Here is a 14,919-nt window from a genome sequence, read left to right on the forward strand (position 1 = left end):
TAATAAGATGTAGTTCATAGTTGTCAAAAATTAACAACATCCCTCCAATGACACGATAATGTAAAATTCATAGGTTTTTCACCAAAATTGGAAATACTTCAAGTATGTTATTTGTGGTGAAAATTCTACTCCTTTTCACACTTTTTTGCTGGGTACATTTATAGTGCATCCAAATTCTTTCAAATTACATATGTTTATATATTTTAAATTTTTCAGTAGAATAGTATACTAAAGTCGGATTTAAAATATGTTTACCAGTTTGCGATCTATCAAAATATGTCGCCCAAAATCTGTGTTCTGGCCGCAGATATGCAGATGATGGAGAGGAAATGTTAACAAAATAACTTACACCAATATTAGTGCTGATCCAAAAACTTAAATAAAAGGTATGATATAAAAATTTCTAAAATATTGCGTGAATCCTAATATGTACGTATCTATCATTCATATTTTAATTATAATGTTAATTAATTTAAATTAACACCATAATATGAAATGTATTTCTGTTTTTTGCGAATAACCACCCTAAAATAAAAAATGAAAATTATTTTTTATAAAATAACATTAAAATTTCATTACTTACAATATTAAACCAATTGCCAAGAGATAAAAATTTGCACTTAAAATATTGAAGAAACCCGAAAAACTTTTAAGCGTAAACCCATACACGATAGTATATAACGGTGATGCAATAAATGGGACAAAGGCGTTCAAAGCACTAATGAAGGAAAATATCTTGCCTGCAAATTTCAAATAAATTTTAAAATTAAATACATTTTTTGTTCTATAGTTCAATACAAACCCAATTCATTTGACGGTAGAATTTTAGTCAAAACTGTACGAAGCATTGGATTGACAATGGATTTTAAAGCACCCAATACGATGGCCAAATATAATTGCCAATTAATAGCTGCGAAACCTTTCATCAAGCAATTACAAACATTTGATAACAATCCCACTATTGCAAGATTTAATAGTGGAATTCGAATAACCTAATAAAGAAAAAAAGAATTAAACAGCAAATCGAGAAAAAACCATGTAACTAATATAGCAACATTCTCATGCTAATAAGCAATATTAGGTGCTGGTTTTAAGGTATTAACATCGTCATTACAAGATATTATTTACTTTTCTTAGCAACCATATTCCAAATATATTTCCTAAAACGGGCACTAAAATACTAAGGGTTTCATATGTGGTATATTCTCTAATGTTCCAATGAAACTTCTCACGTATAAAGAGATAAAATACTGTTACCGACCCATCTTTAATGAAATAGAAATATTAGTTTTTAAATATAATATAGAATGAAGTGATCACCAACACTCTTACCTACTATAAATGCACAAATTACTAAAGTAGATACAATCAATAAAATTACGGTACGGGTTTCATATTCTCTGAATTTAAAACAAGTTTTATACATGTCCTTTAGATTTTTAATATCAAATAGATTTTTAAGACTCTGCTCCTCCACCAAAGGATTTCCTTCATCATTATTTGGATTATTTCCAGTCGATTGAATTTGTAGACTTTCTGGTATTACAAATATAATAAACAACGTTGCAAACAATAAACACAAAGCAGATATTGAAAATATTAATGTAGATGAAGTGTAATCTCGATATATGTAGCCAGATGTAAAGGATCCCGTCATTAGCCCAATATATATTACGGCTTCGTAGAATACCATTCTAAAGTCCAAACAATTATATTAATCATTTTTATTACAAAATAGAAATGTATTATTTGATTATTTTATCTGATTATTAAATCGATTTTAATTTAAATTTTTAATTTAATTTAGAATTACAATTACACGTGAGTTGTAATAGACCTAATAATGTCAGATTTACCATCTCAGATTTGAATGAAACTCATCACACATATAATAAATACATACATAAGTACATGAATATAAATTAAAAATGTCGCTTTTTGAAAAATATTTTAAAATTGCCTTAAGGGCATTCTGTTTAAACACATTATTTGTTTAAAATACTTTCATTGTATCATAATAGGCTCAATAAATATTAACATAACATACCTATAAATCTGGAACTACTTAAAGTTTATCATTATTCTTGATTTTACTTTTAAACTAAATGTGTTATCTTTAAAATCGTGTAAATAAAATATTTTATTTCCAATGACAATTATATAAAAGGTCATTATTGTTTTGTCATACAAATTTTTCACTGGAATATAGAAGAAAGTTAAGGTATCCTCATATGATGTGCTTTTATTGTTTTCATTACGGGGCTGTCTGATATATTTGACATTAAACTATACTCTATGAAAATAGACATTTAGCATTCTGCAAGTAAAATATTTTATTTGCAAGATTTTATATTTGGCTTTAAATTGAAATTAAAAACAAGTAAGAGTTCTATATTCGGCTGTGCCGAATCTTATATACCCTTCACCATGATGTGTTTAAAGCCTTTTGTACCTTTTGAAGAACGAAAAAGTACCAAAAAGTCCCCATCTATGGGTCCTCAGTTAATCCGGGCCATACAAACTTAATTACATGTTCCTAGGTTCAATATTGTAGAAATTGTAAAAAATACCTTTTGAAGAACGAAAAAGTACCAAAAAGTCCCCTTTTACTGGTTCTCACTTAATCCGGGATATACGAACTTAATAACATGTTTCTAGGTTCAATATTATAGAAATTTCAAAAAGTACCTTTTGAAGAATGAAAAAGTACCAAAAAGTACCCTTTCATGGGTCCTCACTTAATCCTGGCCATACATACTTAATTACATGTTTCTAGGTTTAATATCGTAGAAATTGCAAAAGTACCTTTTGAAAAACGAAAAAGTACCAATAAGTCCCCTTTTATGGGTCCTTACTTAATCCGGGCCATACATACATAATTACATGTTTCTAGGTTTAATATCGTAGAAATTGCAAAAAGTACCTTTTGAAAAACGAAAAAGTACCAAAAAGTCCCCTTGTATGGGTCCTCACTTAATCCGGGCCATACATACTTAATTACATGTTTCTAGGTTCAATATTGTAGAAATTGCAAAAAGTACCTTTTGAAGAACGAAAAAGTACCAAAAAGTCCCCTTTTATGGGTCCTCATTTAATCCGGGCCATACATACTTAATTACATGTTTCTAGGTTCAATATTGTAGAAATTGCAAAAAGTACCTTTTGAAAAACGAAAAAGTACCAAAAACTCCCCTTGTTTGGGTCCTCACTTAATCCGGGCCATGCATACTTAATTTCATGTTTCTAGGTTCAATATTATAGAAATTTCAAAAAATACCTTTTGAAGAACGAAAAAGTACCAGAAAGTCCTCTTTTATAGGTTCTCACTTAATCCAGGCTCTATATACTTAATTTCATATTTCTAGCCAATAACAAAACATTAGTGCTGCTCTCGCTCTGCTACTCTTGCTCTGCTGCTCTTGCTCTGCTTTGCTTTTATAAACAAATTACAATAACAATATTTACCGTATTGTTATGTATTTTGTTTTTTGCTGTTTCTGTCTGAGCATGAATAAAAAATCTAAATTTTATATGAAATTTTCAGAGGTTGTCTCGGTTTTTTGCTCATATCTCCGTTATTTATGGACCGATTTTGCTGATTTTAAATAGCGTTCTTGCCGGTCGTATGTCTGATAGAATTATGGAAGATTCGGATCTCGCAGATATCTGGGGTCTTCTAAAAACTTTCAACAAACATACAGACAGACGGACAGACAGACAGACAGACAGACAGACGGACATGGCTTAATCATCTCCGCTACCTATAAGGATCCAGAATATATATACTTTATAGGGTCGGAAAATTATATTATAGAAATTACAAACGGAATGACACCTTCACGAAGGTGAAGGGTATAACAAGTATGAAAGTATAGTCGAGCATGACCGACCATATGATGCTATATTTGAAATATTATTTATTTTTCCTAAATAATCTTTTATGTTGAATTTCACATTAATTCTAAACTAATATTCTTAAAGTGCTTGTACATGGATCGGGCCATCCATATACAAAAATTGCGACTTGCGTGTAGAATATACAAGGGGCCAATGGTGAGTTGTAAAAGTACCACCGTGAGATAGGGCTACGCGCCAGATACTCACGAAAAGCACTTCGACTTCAATTCTTAAAGTCTTTATATAGGAGTACGGTCAAACATGGGCAGATCCTCATACAATTTTTAAGAAGGATATATTTTTAAAATATATTAAAGATAGTAATGTTGAATTTCATCGCGATACTGGTTAAAAGTCAATTTTGGACGTTTAAGTCATTTTTTAAAGAGGTATCATTATTCTTGTATAAAACTTAGTTGTCTTGATTAAAAGTCGAAGTTGTAAGTTAAAAGGGTCCCGAACTTCCCTTTTAACCTACCATTAAGGGTTATACCTAGCCACCGACACTCCAGATGACTGGATATTTTAACTGTTCGTTTTGAAATGAATTCTCCCTATTATTTCCAATAGTCCTATTGTATAAATACCTGTAAGGTCGTTCTTCCGTTGTGGATACATCAGAAATATAACATAGAGTTGCAATAGAATATGTAACACTATCTCCTAATAAAGACAGAGGAAGAGAAGCCAATAAATAATACCAAGGGCTGACATCTCCAGCGTCGGAAAAATGGCTTATAATAGAAGTAATAGCATAAAATAAAAAATATCCTAAAATAGTAATATTGATAATTTCTATGATTATTTCTATACTTAAACAATATTACCAGAAAACGATGCAATTAACAAAGGTTTACGACCAAAACGATCTGACCAAGCTCCAACATATGTCCCACAAAAAGCTGGTACGATACTTTGAATCACAGAGCTGGTCATGAAAAGTCGGGCAACATATGGCTGAACTTTTTCTTCTATATCCTTCAGCGTTCGAAAACCGAAAAAAAAATAAAATTGCATTTGTAATTATAAAGTAAAATGTTTTATTTTTGTGAAGCAAATTTGTTAACAAACATACCATAATATAATGAGAAGTGTTTCTGGTCGATAATTTTTGGCAATCTGTTGTGTTATAATCGAATACAACAGTACATGTTTGAAATATTATTCTATTTTTTAAAATCGTAGCTAATACAACAGATAAATATTTAAACATTTTGTTCATTTTGGAAAATGTAATTTGAACGGTTTCGTTCAGAATACATACCAGATAAATTGTAGGCAAAAACCAATATCAACACCATTAGTTCAACTAAATAAAAACGTATTGTATGCCATCTCCATCGGAACTCTGTATCAGTCGACATATCTATTCCATTTAGCAAAGATTCGCTGGCTGTGGTCGATACAGAATCCGTGTTTCTTCTTCTGAATTTTGCCAGCAATGTACTTTCTTCGTTTGGATTTTCATTATCCAATGTGCTTAGCATCGTGAATCAGTGTCAGTCACTCAATACTATTTTATTCACTCTGACTTTGTTATAAATATTAATTTATAAATAACCCTCAGTATGTATATTCTTTTTTATCATTATTTGTGCTCAAAGAATTTTATTCTTATTAGTTGGAATTAAATGAATCATCGAGGGGATCTTTTTTGTATTTCCTTTTAATATACATATATGCAACAAAAAACTCAAATTCTTAGCAATCACTATGTTCACAATAAAAATAAATTTTGTAAAAGCTAACTACCTTATGCAAATACTATTATTAAAGTAAGTATAGTATTTTACTATAGTTTGGTGTTAGATTTTAAAACTTTAACACGTTCTCCTAAAAAGTACAAAAAATAACTTGTGTACTTCTGCCTTTTTACCACAGAATTATAAGGACATACATACATATATAGTTACTTATGTTTGTTTAATACACTATTGGATGGGGCTTTGAAAAAAACTCCTCATAAGTAAATTGAATAGATTGTTTAAAATATTCTAAACATTTTCAACTAATAAAGAGGCTATTATCGTCGTACGCTCATTCCGAATGTTTGCTAATTGTCTTTTTAAATAGACAGCAGTGAAAACAAATACAACATACATACTTACATTCATATATGCAAAAGTAGTGTAGTACGGGTTTACTTTTTTTGTATCAATGTGTCATAATTTATTTAATATTTTTCTTAAACTTCAAAAGTACAACGTTTAACAACATGTGTATATTATTGTGTATTATATATTTATATTCTCCTGATATCGTATTAATTAGTAGTAGGTTGTTGTATGTAGATTCGGTTTGATAGATGATTCCCTACAACTTAATTTAAACAACATTATGAATAACTTTTAACACATTTAATTTTTTTAGATCTAAAAATAGGAAGGATTCAGATTTATTTAAAATCCTTTACAAAGAATTGTAGCAGCTTGAAAATTTTTAGAATTATTTAATTTATTTCATAAACTTTGAGTGTTAGAGAATAGATCTAAATAGTGTCTACGAAACTAAATAAATAAAAAGATAATGGAAATGATGGTGATAATTATAATATTGAATACACTGGGGTCATTTTAACTTAATTGGAGACCTGAGCTTTAATAAAAACACTTGCAATGTATTTGTTTAATGGTGAAATTATTGACATAATTATAAATAAAAAGTAAACAAAAAAATATAAAATATTTTGAAAATGAAATGATGGCGAAGTAAAATGAAAACCTATAAATTAAAAAAGCCTTGACTAACAAAAGATAGCTTATAATATCAAGCTTCTGATTTTGTGCAATATATATATTCAATTTAGTTTAGAGCAATTGAATTTTAGACTGGCTTGCTAGATGGCTAGCTAAACATCATCTTTTAAATGAAAATGACTCTGCTGTTGAAAATGTTTTGTATTACATTTAAGCCACAGCATCGGTGGAGCATTCTTCTTCAACGGTTATGTACAAACCTTCCTCCTCATAGGCAGAATCATGCTTAGCCAATATTCTTAGCAAAGGACGCAATTTTAACCACCACTGGCTTTTAGGAATACGTTGCCTAAAATAATAAAATCATAAAGGAGATGTCATATATTTTGTAATAATTTGAACATACTCGAAATTGGTTTCAGAAATCAAATCAGCCAAGGGTGTGAATCTGTATTGACGCCTTACTATGCCCAAAAGAACAGCAGATTCCTTGTCAGTACATTTAATGCTACCGTCAGGTTGCTTGTTATTTTTGAATTGTTCGGAAAACCATTCTACACATTTAGCTGCCATTTTTGTACCCATATTACGATCGAATGGTGTTGGAGAACCACCCTGTTGCATGTGGCCTTAAATGCAAAATTTATTTAAATTAATATAAAAAAAATCATAAAATGTTTTCAATATGTTCTTACCCAAAATATTCATACGGCAAGAAAATAAACCTTTGCCTTCTTCCGAATACAAACGATAAATGAAATCGGTGTTATAATTGTCGGAAGCTTTTTCATTGCGTAAAATTAAACCACGCTGTACACCTTCAGCCATTTTGGAAGCCATATGATAGACATCCTGCTGCAAATCTTTAATTGAAAACTTCTCCTCAAATATGTAAGCAGCATCTGCGCCACCAGCTAAGCCAGCTAGTGTAGCTAGGTATCCACAATAGCCACCCATAGTTTCAATGACGAAAACACGTCTCTTGGTACCTTGAGCCGATTGACGGATGCGATCACAAATCTCAGTAATCTCATTAAGGCCAGTATCGGCACCCAACGAAAATTCAGTACCAGGAACATTGTTGGAAATGGTAGAGGGTATAACAGCCAATGGTATACAGAATTCAGGATAATTAGAACGTTGATCTGCGATTTGACCACATGCGTGATAAGCTTCAAAACCACCGATAATCAATAGACCCTGAATCTTAAATTCCCTGAGACGTGATGCGATTTCGTTGAATTTACACTCGGGCAAAGTACGTTTTGTTCCCAAGAAAGCACCACCTTGGCCAACCCAACCAGTTACATCGGACCAGCCCATTTCCTTAATATTGCCAGCAATAAGACCTTCAATGCCATCATGAATGCCGAACACGACATCACCACGATAAATGCAATTACGCACAAAACTGCGTACAGCAGCATTCATACCGCAAGCTGGTGCACCTATGTGCATTACAGCCAAACGATAGCCCTAAGTTTAAATAGGGGAAAAAATGAATACCCAATTTCCTTTTAGAAAATTATATTCCGAACTAACCTGTCCTTCATGTTTAGGTGGCTTCAAGCGAGTCAACATCTTATAGGTTTCCAAGTTACGTTCAAATGAACGACCACGCAATTTAACAGCCAATTCCCAATTTTTCTCGGACATAGCCTTAGCAACAGCTTGGGTGCGTTCAACGCACTCCATCAATGGGACCCGAACAGCTTGGTTGCCATCTAGAGAGACAACAGCGGGCACAGTTTCGTTTGTAGCTTCCATCAAAGCCAATGTCGCTTCAGCTCCCATACGACAACCCAAAACACGATCAAAAGCACTGGGATTACCACCGCGTTGAACATGACCCAAAACAGTAATACGGGTGTCTTGTTGTAGCTTATCTACAACAACCTTTTTAATATCTTCAGCGGAAATAGCATTGCCATCGCGATCAATAGCACCTTCTGCTACAATAATAATGTTCAAACGTTGACCAGCACTACGTTCCTATACAACGAGGCCGACAAACGAATATCAATTAATATTTTCCCAAAGTGGAAATTTCGATTACATAAAAATTAAAAAGTACATACATATATACTATGAAATAAATACATATACAATGCAAGTTTGTGTTTAAATTTTTAGCAAAAAAGCAGAAACCCATTGTTAATACAATAGGTTATTATTATTTTTTTTATTACATGTGAGTATTTTGCATTGATATATTTTTTTTTTTTAAATAATGAATGAATGAATAATGCAAACACTACTATATGATTACTTATGCAGGATGATTGGATATTAATGTGATTATGTATTATGCAATTATCGTGTAGACTAACTACTTTTACATTCTATAGTTACAAACTGTGACATTATGAGACCAACACCATAAATGTATGAAAATGCATAAGATGATTTAAAAAAAGCATATATGGACGATATCATTTCCTAAAAACTAATTTACTATGTATTTATAAAAATAGAAAACAATTCGTCTTATATAACCGATTAAATACTACATTTTCAATATGTATCGAATTTATAAATCCCACATTAGTATTTAAATATAAACAAAAATCACGAAATACATATGTATGTACGTAGGTTTTAAACAATATGAGTTTACTTAACAATTTAACAGTAAAACATAAAATGTATACCATGAGTAATATGCACTTTAAGCTGTTTTGTACATATTATATAAGTATATACTTATTATAAAGCCCTAATTACGTTATATTTTCCGAAAATATAAATAAGAATTTATAAAAATATGTATTTCCATAAAAATAACAATAAATTTCAGAAAAATAAAAACCAAAAGAAAGGAAACAAACCTAACCTGTAACAACTTTTCACATAAAATATCGTTCCAATCCTTTGGAGCCGGATCTTCGGGTATAAATATAGCGTCAGATCCGGAGGACATACCGGCTTGAAGGGCTAAATAACTAAAAATGTTAAAATCAAAATAATTATGAGGATAGATATGAATGCAATGAATGTAATGTATTTATGTATATTTAAATAAAAATATGCACAATACTTGTACTGCGATTGAGACGTTTTCAATGAAGCATGTAGGTATGTTTATTCGCTGGAGATGATTCGCAATGCAAATTAAAAACATATTTCTTTAAAATATGTACATCAGATGGTGCAAAATAAAGAATATATGTATATATATATTTAATGAGGTGAGTGATCAGGATACACATTCAAGTAATGCACAACAAAATTATAAAAGCAAATTGTTTTTGCTTTTCAGCTCAGCAAGTGATAAATCTCTAATTAAAGTCAACAACAGCGAAAATAACAAAGTGAACAAAATTATATTGATTTTTGAATTTTGTTAAATCGAAAAAAAAATAATAATGAAAATAAATCTTATAAAAAAGCAACATAAAATATAATCATTGAAATTTTGGCAAACGTGAAACAACTTCTAAATTTTGTTTTTTCTTGCCTGGCTTAATTGTTGGCAAAGCCTTTCAGGCCAATCGGACTTTGGAGGAGCTTCAGGAATAAAAATGTAATCAGCTTCACATGACAAACCAGCTACTAGAGCTAAATAGCTGCAAAAGAAAAACAATGATAGACACAAATTGATGATAGAGGACACACAACAACGAACTATGGATATTAGCCATCTCTGGTGGTTTTGGGAGGTGGTGGTGGGATGTTACACTCCATAAACATACGTACATAGTAATAATTATTTCTTTTTACAAACAATCATGTAGATTGTATGACCGATATGTGAAATTAGATGTTTACGTGCAAACATCTGATATATTCAAACGTTAAAGGACCTAGCTTAATATCTGTTAGTATTAAAGTTGTACATAAGTTTTAATTAAAAAGGATTTCATTAAACCATTATCACCAATATATCTCAGCCAATTCATCATTTGTTTTGTTTTTGAATCCTTAACTAAATGAAACCAAAGCCATAAAGAAATTTTAAGAAAAACGTGTGTCTAACTAAAATAAATAAATCAAGCAATATCTGTCTAAATATATTGAAAACTATCTTAGTTTATATTCATTGAGTATATATGCTTTAAATGATGATTATTATTATGGTGAGATTGAAAGATTCGTTTATACAGAAATAATAATACTCCTATTAATATGTGTATTAGTCTTGCCTGTATCAATTTATCGCAAAGTTTTTCTGGCCAATCGTGTGGTGGTGGCGATTCAGGACAAAAAACGTAGTCAGCCTCTGATATAATGCCAGTAACTACGGGTAAATAACTTATGCAAAGGAATTAATAGCTTAATATGTATACAAAATTGAGTGTAGTTTAAATCATTCTACAAAAACTATTAGCCAATTGAATGTTTGTTTAATTTGGATTTGTTTTCGAATTCGAGATTAGTATAGAATTTGTACCTGACTTGAACTAAAATTAAGTATAAATATGTATTATGTTTGCAATTTACGAACGGATGCCACCACAAGCTGTAATTATTACGTCTTTCATAGACATCCTATCGTAAACTTTAATAAATTAATTTGTGTGTTTGTCTTTTCGAAAAAACTTACCCACAGTGTCTTCCCATAACTTCCATAATAAATGTACGTTGATGAGAATATGCAGTACTAACGATAGCATCAATAGCTTCAATAATTCGATGTAAAGCTGAGTCAGTACCAATTGTCATATCAGTACCACAGAAATCGTTGTCGATTGATCCGACCTAAAAAATATTAGTGTTATAACGTTATTGGAACGGATAAAAAATATTATGCGAGAAATTTCTTGGCTTTTCGCATAATTGAATGATTTCTTGTTTTTTGAAAAATTGCAAATCCTATTTAAATTTATTTACAAGAATGTTTACATAATAAATTAACGTTTTCCAAATCAGAAAACAATTTTGTTATTTAAACATATATAAATATTTGTACTTACCATTCCGACAATATGCAAAACATCATATTTTTTCCTTTGCTCTTCAGTTATTTTTCCCTCCTTCAATAATTCGTCTAACAATGATGACCATTCTTGACGGAATAAATTTGCACCAGTCAATGAACCATCACCACCAATAACAACCAGGTTAGAAATGCCTTTTTGAATAAGATTGTGGGCTGCCTTTAGGCGACCAGCACGTTGGCGAAAATCAGTACATCTTGCTGAACCAATTACAGTACCTCCACGATGAATTATAGACGATACCGAAGCCCAATTAGCTTCGACTATGTTATCGCCGCCATCTACCATTCCTTGGTAGCCTTCACGAATGAAGTAGGCCTGAAAGGAATATCAAAATTATTATACTTGTATTTTACGTAATATTTAGATTTTTTGCTCTTAAACTGAGATTAACGCTACATATTTAGGTATATGTGAATTATATGTTTATACCCGCCATAAAAAATTCGTCATTCCATTTGTAACACATCGAAATATTTATCATATGCCCACAAAAGTATATATGCATATCTAGCCATGTCTGTCATCTGTCTGTTGAAAGCTCGATAGAGTCCGAATGGAAGACGCTAGAGGATTGACGAATATTCGCTACTGATAAGGTTTGTTTGGTATTGAAAATGGACTATATCGGTCCACCGTATGCATTCTATTTACTACATACGGTTTGATCGTTGGTAGAAGGTATCGAGAGCCACCAAAGTTATAGTGGTTTAAAGTTAAAAGTTAAAAAAAATCCTAAAATGGCGCTTTAATCTGAAACTCAAAAATATAAGCTGAATATAACCCAAAACGAAGGACTAAAAGTACAAATTAAATTTATCCAAATATTTTAAATAATCGTGGATAAATTCGTTTTTTCCTAGCTCTTTTAAAAGTATTTTTTATAAAACTAAATACTTTTTTTATAGAATATTTAACATGATGAATTAATTCATTAATTTACAAATTATCATTAACTAAACAAATTATGCATTTATGTTTGATAAATTAAAAGTTATAATTTTTCGCCCGTCTTATAGATGTTACTATAAACTTCATTAATAGCAGTCTAAAAGTATATAATTTTATTATATACTTTTTCTTAAAAGAAAAACACACCGTTTTTTTCCGAACGAGAAACGTTGATGCAATTTTTTGTCGATTGCCAATAATTGTTTGTTTATAATTATGTGCTGCTAAAATTTTTGAATTTAAATTAATAACTATTATAAAAACCGTTAAAATTACAATTTATATAAAGATTTGATATAAATTTCATACACTTGACCGAACTTTTTTCTTCTCGCTTAAGAATCGTTTGAATACTCTATCAATTAAACATACACACATACATAGTTGTATTAACGTTTAAGTACGTTTACAGACGCATCTATTGATCAATGTCAAATTCATTAACAAAAAACTACATTAATTAAGAGAGATTTCATCACAATATACTTCTTTACAAAATATTTAATACTTTTATGATTATCTACAAGCACCAAAAGCCCAAAATGTGAAATTTCGATTACCAAAAGTAATGAATAAATTAAGTGCTTTTTCCATATAGGTATTTGGATTAGTTTTGGACCAGTCCTTAAAATAGTACTATTTACGTGCATATGCAGAGTAGTCTCAATTTTTGCAGGATATATTTTGCAATTTATACCCAAAAATTTTGACAAATGCTTACTAACTATTATTTAGTCTAATTTAAGAACTGAATTTCAAATGTATATGAATTACATATTAAAAATTCAAGCACCTGCTCTTAAGAGGTAATTTTATTTGTAGATATTACGAAGAAATCTTTGACGTAAGCAAGTTATAAATATAAAAAATGCAAAATGATTCCTTAGATAAAAAAACTGTTTCCGTAAATAAGGGCTTTATAGCTGTCTTATAGTTATTTTTTTAATATCGATTTCTCTACTTTAAATATATCAATAAAGTTTTTGATTTACATTTTATTTTATGGCAATTCTTGTAGAATTTAATGAAGACCTATATTTTCTCAAAAATTAAGTGTGTATCTTGGTAGTTTCATATTTTTACTGCGTGAGCGTCAATGAGTTAAAATTAAGGATTCTTCGAATAATAACTTATGTGAGAAACTGTATGTATATACATTAGGGTGGTAACTTTTATACAATTTTTAAAAATGGCAATTCGGGCATAACTATTTCTCATTGAGTAAAAAAAGTATATCGATAACGAATTAATTTTCGTCATTAGAAAACTACTATGTATGTAGCTATAGCGTAAAGATAGGGCCTAATTTTGGTTATGATCCTAATGTACAAACATACATACATAGGTACATATTTATGTATATATACATATTTTGTATATGTACTTATACAATGTACATATTACAGACGCAACGTAAATGGATATTTTAAAGAAATTTTGTTTCATGTACGTATGAATGTAGATAGATACATACACAGATAATTATTAATTTGCAAAATAAACCTATTAGATTTAAGTAATAAAAAGAAAACATATGAATTCAAATTGCTATGACACTTGTCAGCAGACGATGCAGTAGTGTGCAATAAACAAAATAAATGACATTAAAAAATAAAAAAAAGTGAAATGAAACTAAAGTTACAGCAAAAAGAAATTGATAATAATTCATTTGTTTGGCACCCGTTTCTTCAACTAATCAAATAATCTTAAGAATAAAATCCAAAAATAGATGTCGAATGTCAAATAAGAAAACAAATTAGGAGGTTCTTATCATCTCTTAATTAAATTTGTGAAGAAAAAAATTGTCGCACGACCATGAGTAATAAAAATAATTCAAAGGTTAATGTCTGTTCAAATTAGAAATAATTTATTAACACTAACTACTAACCTTGCAACCCAAATAAATTGCCATCCGGACGCAAGCTCTTACGGCAGCATTCATACCTTGGGAGTCACCACCACTAGTGAAGACGGCCAAGCCCTTTCCCTTATGGGAGCCACGTTCAATAAAGCGTTGTTTAACTTTGGTAGTCGTCATCTTTAATGCTTATTAAATTCCGAGAATAAGTTAAATCTAATATTTTTTAACTTTTCAAAAAAGCAAAACGGTTTTTATTTCTTTTCAACACACACGCACTTTATTTCTGTATACCAAAAAAAAGACCGTTGAAATGTCTATGATAAATTTCGACACTTTTGCTTTTATTTCAACAAATTTTGTTGTTGACTTGCACTTTTGTATCAATCGTTTACACTGGAATAGTGATTGATTTGTTTGAGAAATTTATGAAGTAATTTTTGTTAAAAACTTTATTATTAACTGGCTTCCCAATTGTGTTAAACGAACGAAAAGAATAGCGTATGTGTGTATGAGTGCGTTCCGCCAAGGTGACACTAGAGTTTGGCGTTTCAAGGTGACCTTTATCGATTCTGTTGTG

General features: G+C 30.3%; 2 protein-coding genes across 4 annotated transcripts; both read right to left on the bottom strand.

Moving 5' to 3' along the window:
- Positions 1-30: 30 nt before the first annotated feature.
- LOC111687153 (proton-coupled folate transporter-like) lies at positions 31-5,445 on the bottom strand. The gene is made up of 9 exons (XM_023449575.2): positions 5,162-5,445; positions 4,973-5,082; positions 4,725-4,875; positions 4,485-4,668; positions 1,333-1,694; positions 1,129-1,265; positions 803-992; positions 584-740; positions 31-525 (listed from the first exon to the last, which is right to left on the bottom strand). The coding sequence occupies exons 1-9, from the start codon at positions 5,382-5,384 to the stop codon at positions 468-470; spliced, it is 1,572 nt and encodes a 523-aa protein (XP_023305343.2). The 5' UTR covers positions 5,385-5,445; the 3' UTR covers positions 31-467.
- Positions 5,446-6,041: 596 nt separating this feature from the next.
- LOC111687365 (ATP-dependent 6-phosphofructokinase) lies at positions 6,042-14,897 on the bottom strand. Of its 3 annotated transcripts, none has more exons than XM_046954589.1 (8): positions 14,370-14,897; positions 11,507-11,848; positions 11,137-11,291; positions 9,427-9,535; positions 8,136-8,585; positions 7,289-8,069; positions 7,000-7,222; positions 6,042-6,942 (listed from the first exon to the last, which is right to left on the bottom strand). In XM_046954589.1, the coding sequence occupies exons 1-8, from the start codon at positions 14,517-14,519 to the stop codon at positions 6,804-6,806; spliced, it is 2,349 nt and encodes a 782-aa protein (XP_046810545.1). In that variant the 5' UTR covers positions 14,520-14,897; the 3' UTR covers positions 6,042-6,803. The 3 variants fall into 3 exon arrangements, with proteins under 3 accessions (XP_046810545.1, XP_046810544.1, XP_046810543.1); XM_046954588.1 differs by lacking the exon at positions 9,427-9,535 and adding an exon at positions 10,051-10,159; XM_046954587.1 differs by lacking the exon at positions 9,427-9,535 and adding an exon at positions 10,736-10,844 and having other exon boundaries at positions 14,370-14,892.
- Positions 14,898-14,919: the final 22 nt, after the last annotated feature.

Source organism: Lucilia cuprina, chromosome 6 (genome assembly GCF_022045245.1).
Source record: "Lucilia cuprina isolate Lc7/37 chromosome 6, ASM2204524v1, whole genome shotgun sequence".
Classification (NCBI taxonomy): Eukaryota; Metazoa; Arthropoda; class Insecta; order Diptera; family Calliphoridae; genus Lucilia; species Lucilia cuprina.

Bases quoted from the DNA above. Each gene is read 5' to 3' on its own strand.
- LOC111687153 (XM_023449575.2), bottom strand. From the start codon at position 5,384: ATGCTAAGCACATTGGATAATGAAAATCCAAACGAAGAAAGTACATTG. The intron at 4,876-4,972 runs GTATGTTTGTTA...CGAACGCTGAAG, and splicing joins ACACTTCTCATTATATTATG to GATATAGAAGAAAAAGTTCA. The intron at 4,669-4,724 runs GTAATATTGTTT...TTACTATTTTAG, and splicing joins GTTAATTGCATCGTTTTCTG to GATATTTTTTATTTTATGCT.
- LOC111687365 (XM_046954589.1), bottom strand. From the start codon at position 14,519: ATGACGACTACCAAAGTTAAACAACGCTTTATTGAACGTGGCTCCCAT. The intron at 11,849-14,369 runs GTTAGTAGTTAG...TATTCCTTTCAG, and splicing joins CAATTTATTTGGGTTGCAAG to GCCTACTTCATTCGTGAAGG. The intron at 11,292-11,506 runs GTAAGTACAAAT...AATATTTTTTAG, and splicing joins TTTTGCATATTGTCGGAATG to GTCGGATCAATCGACAACGA.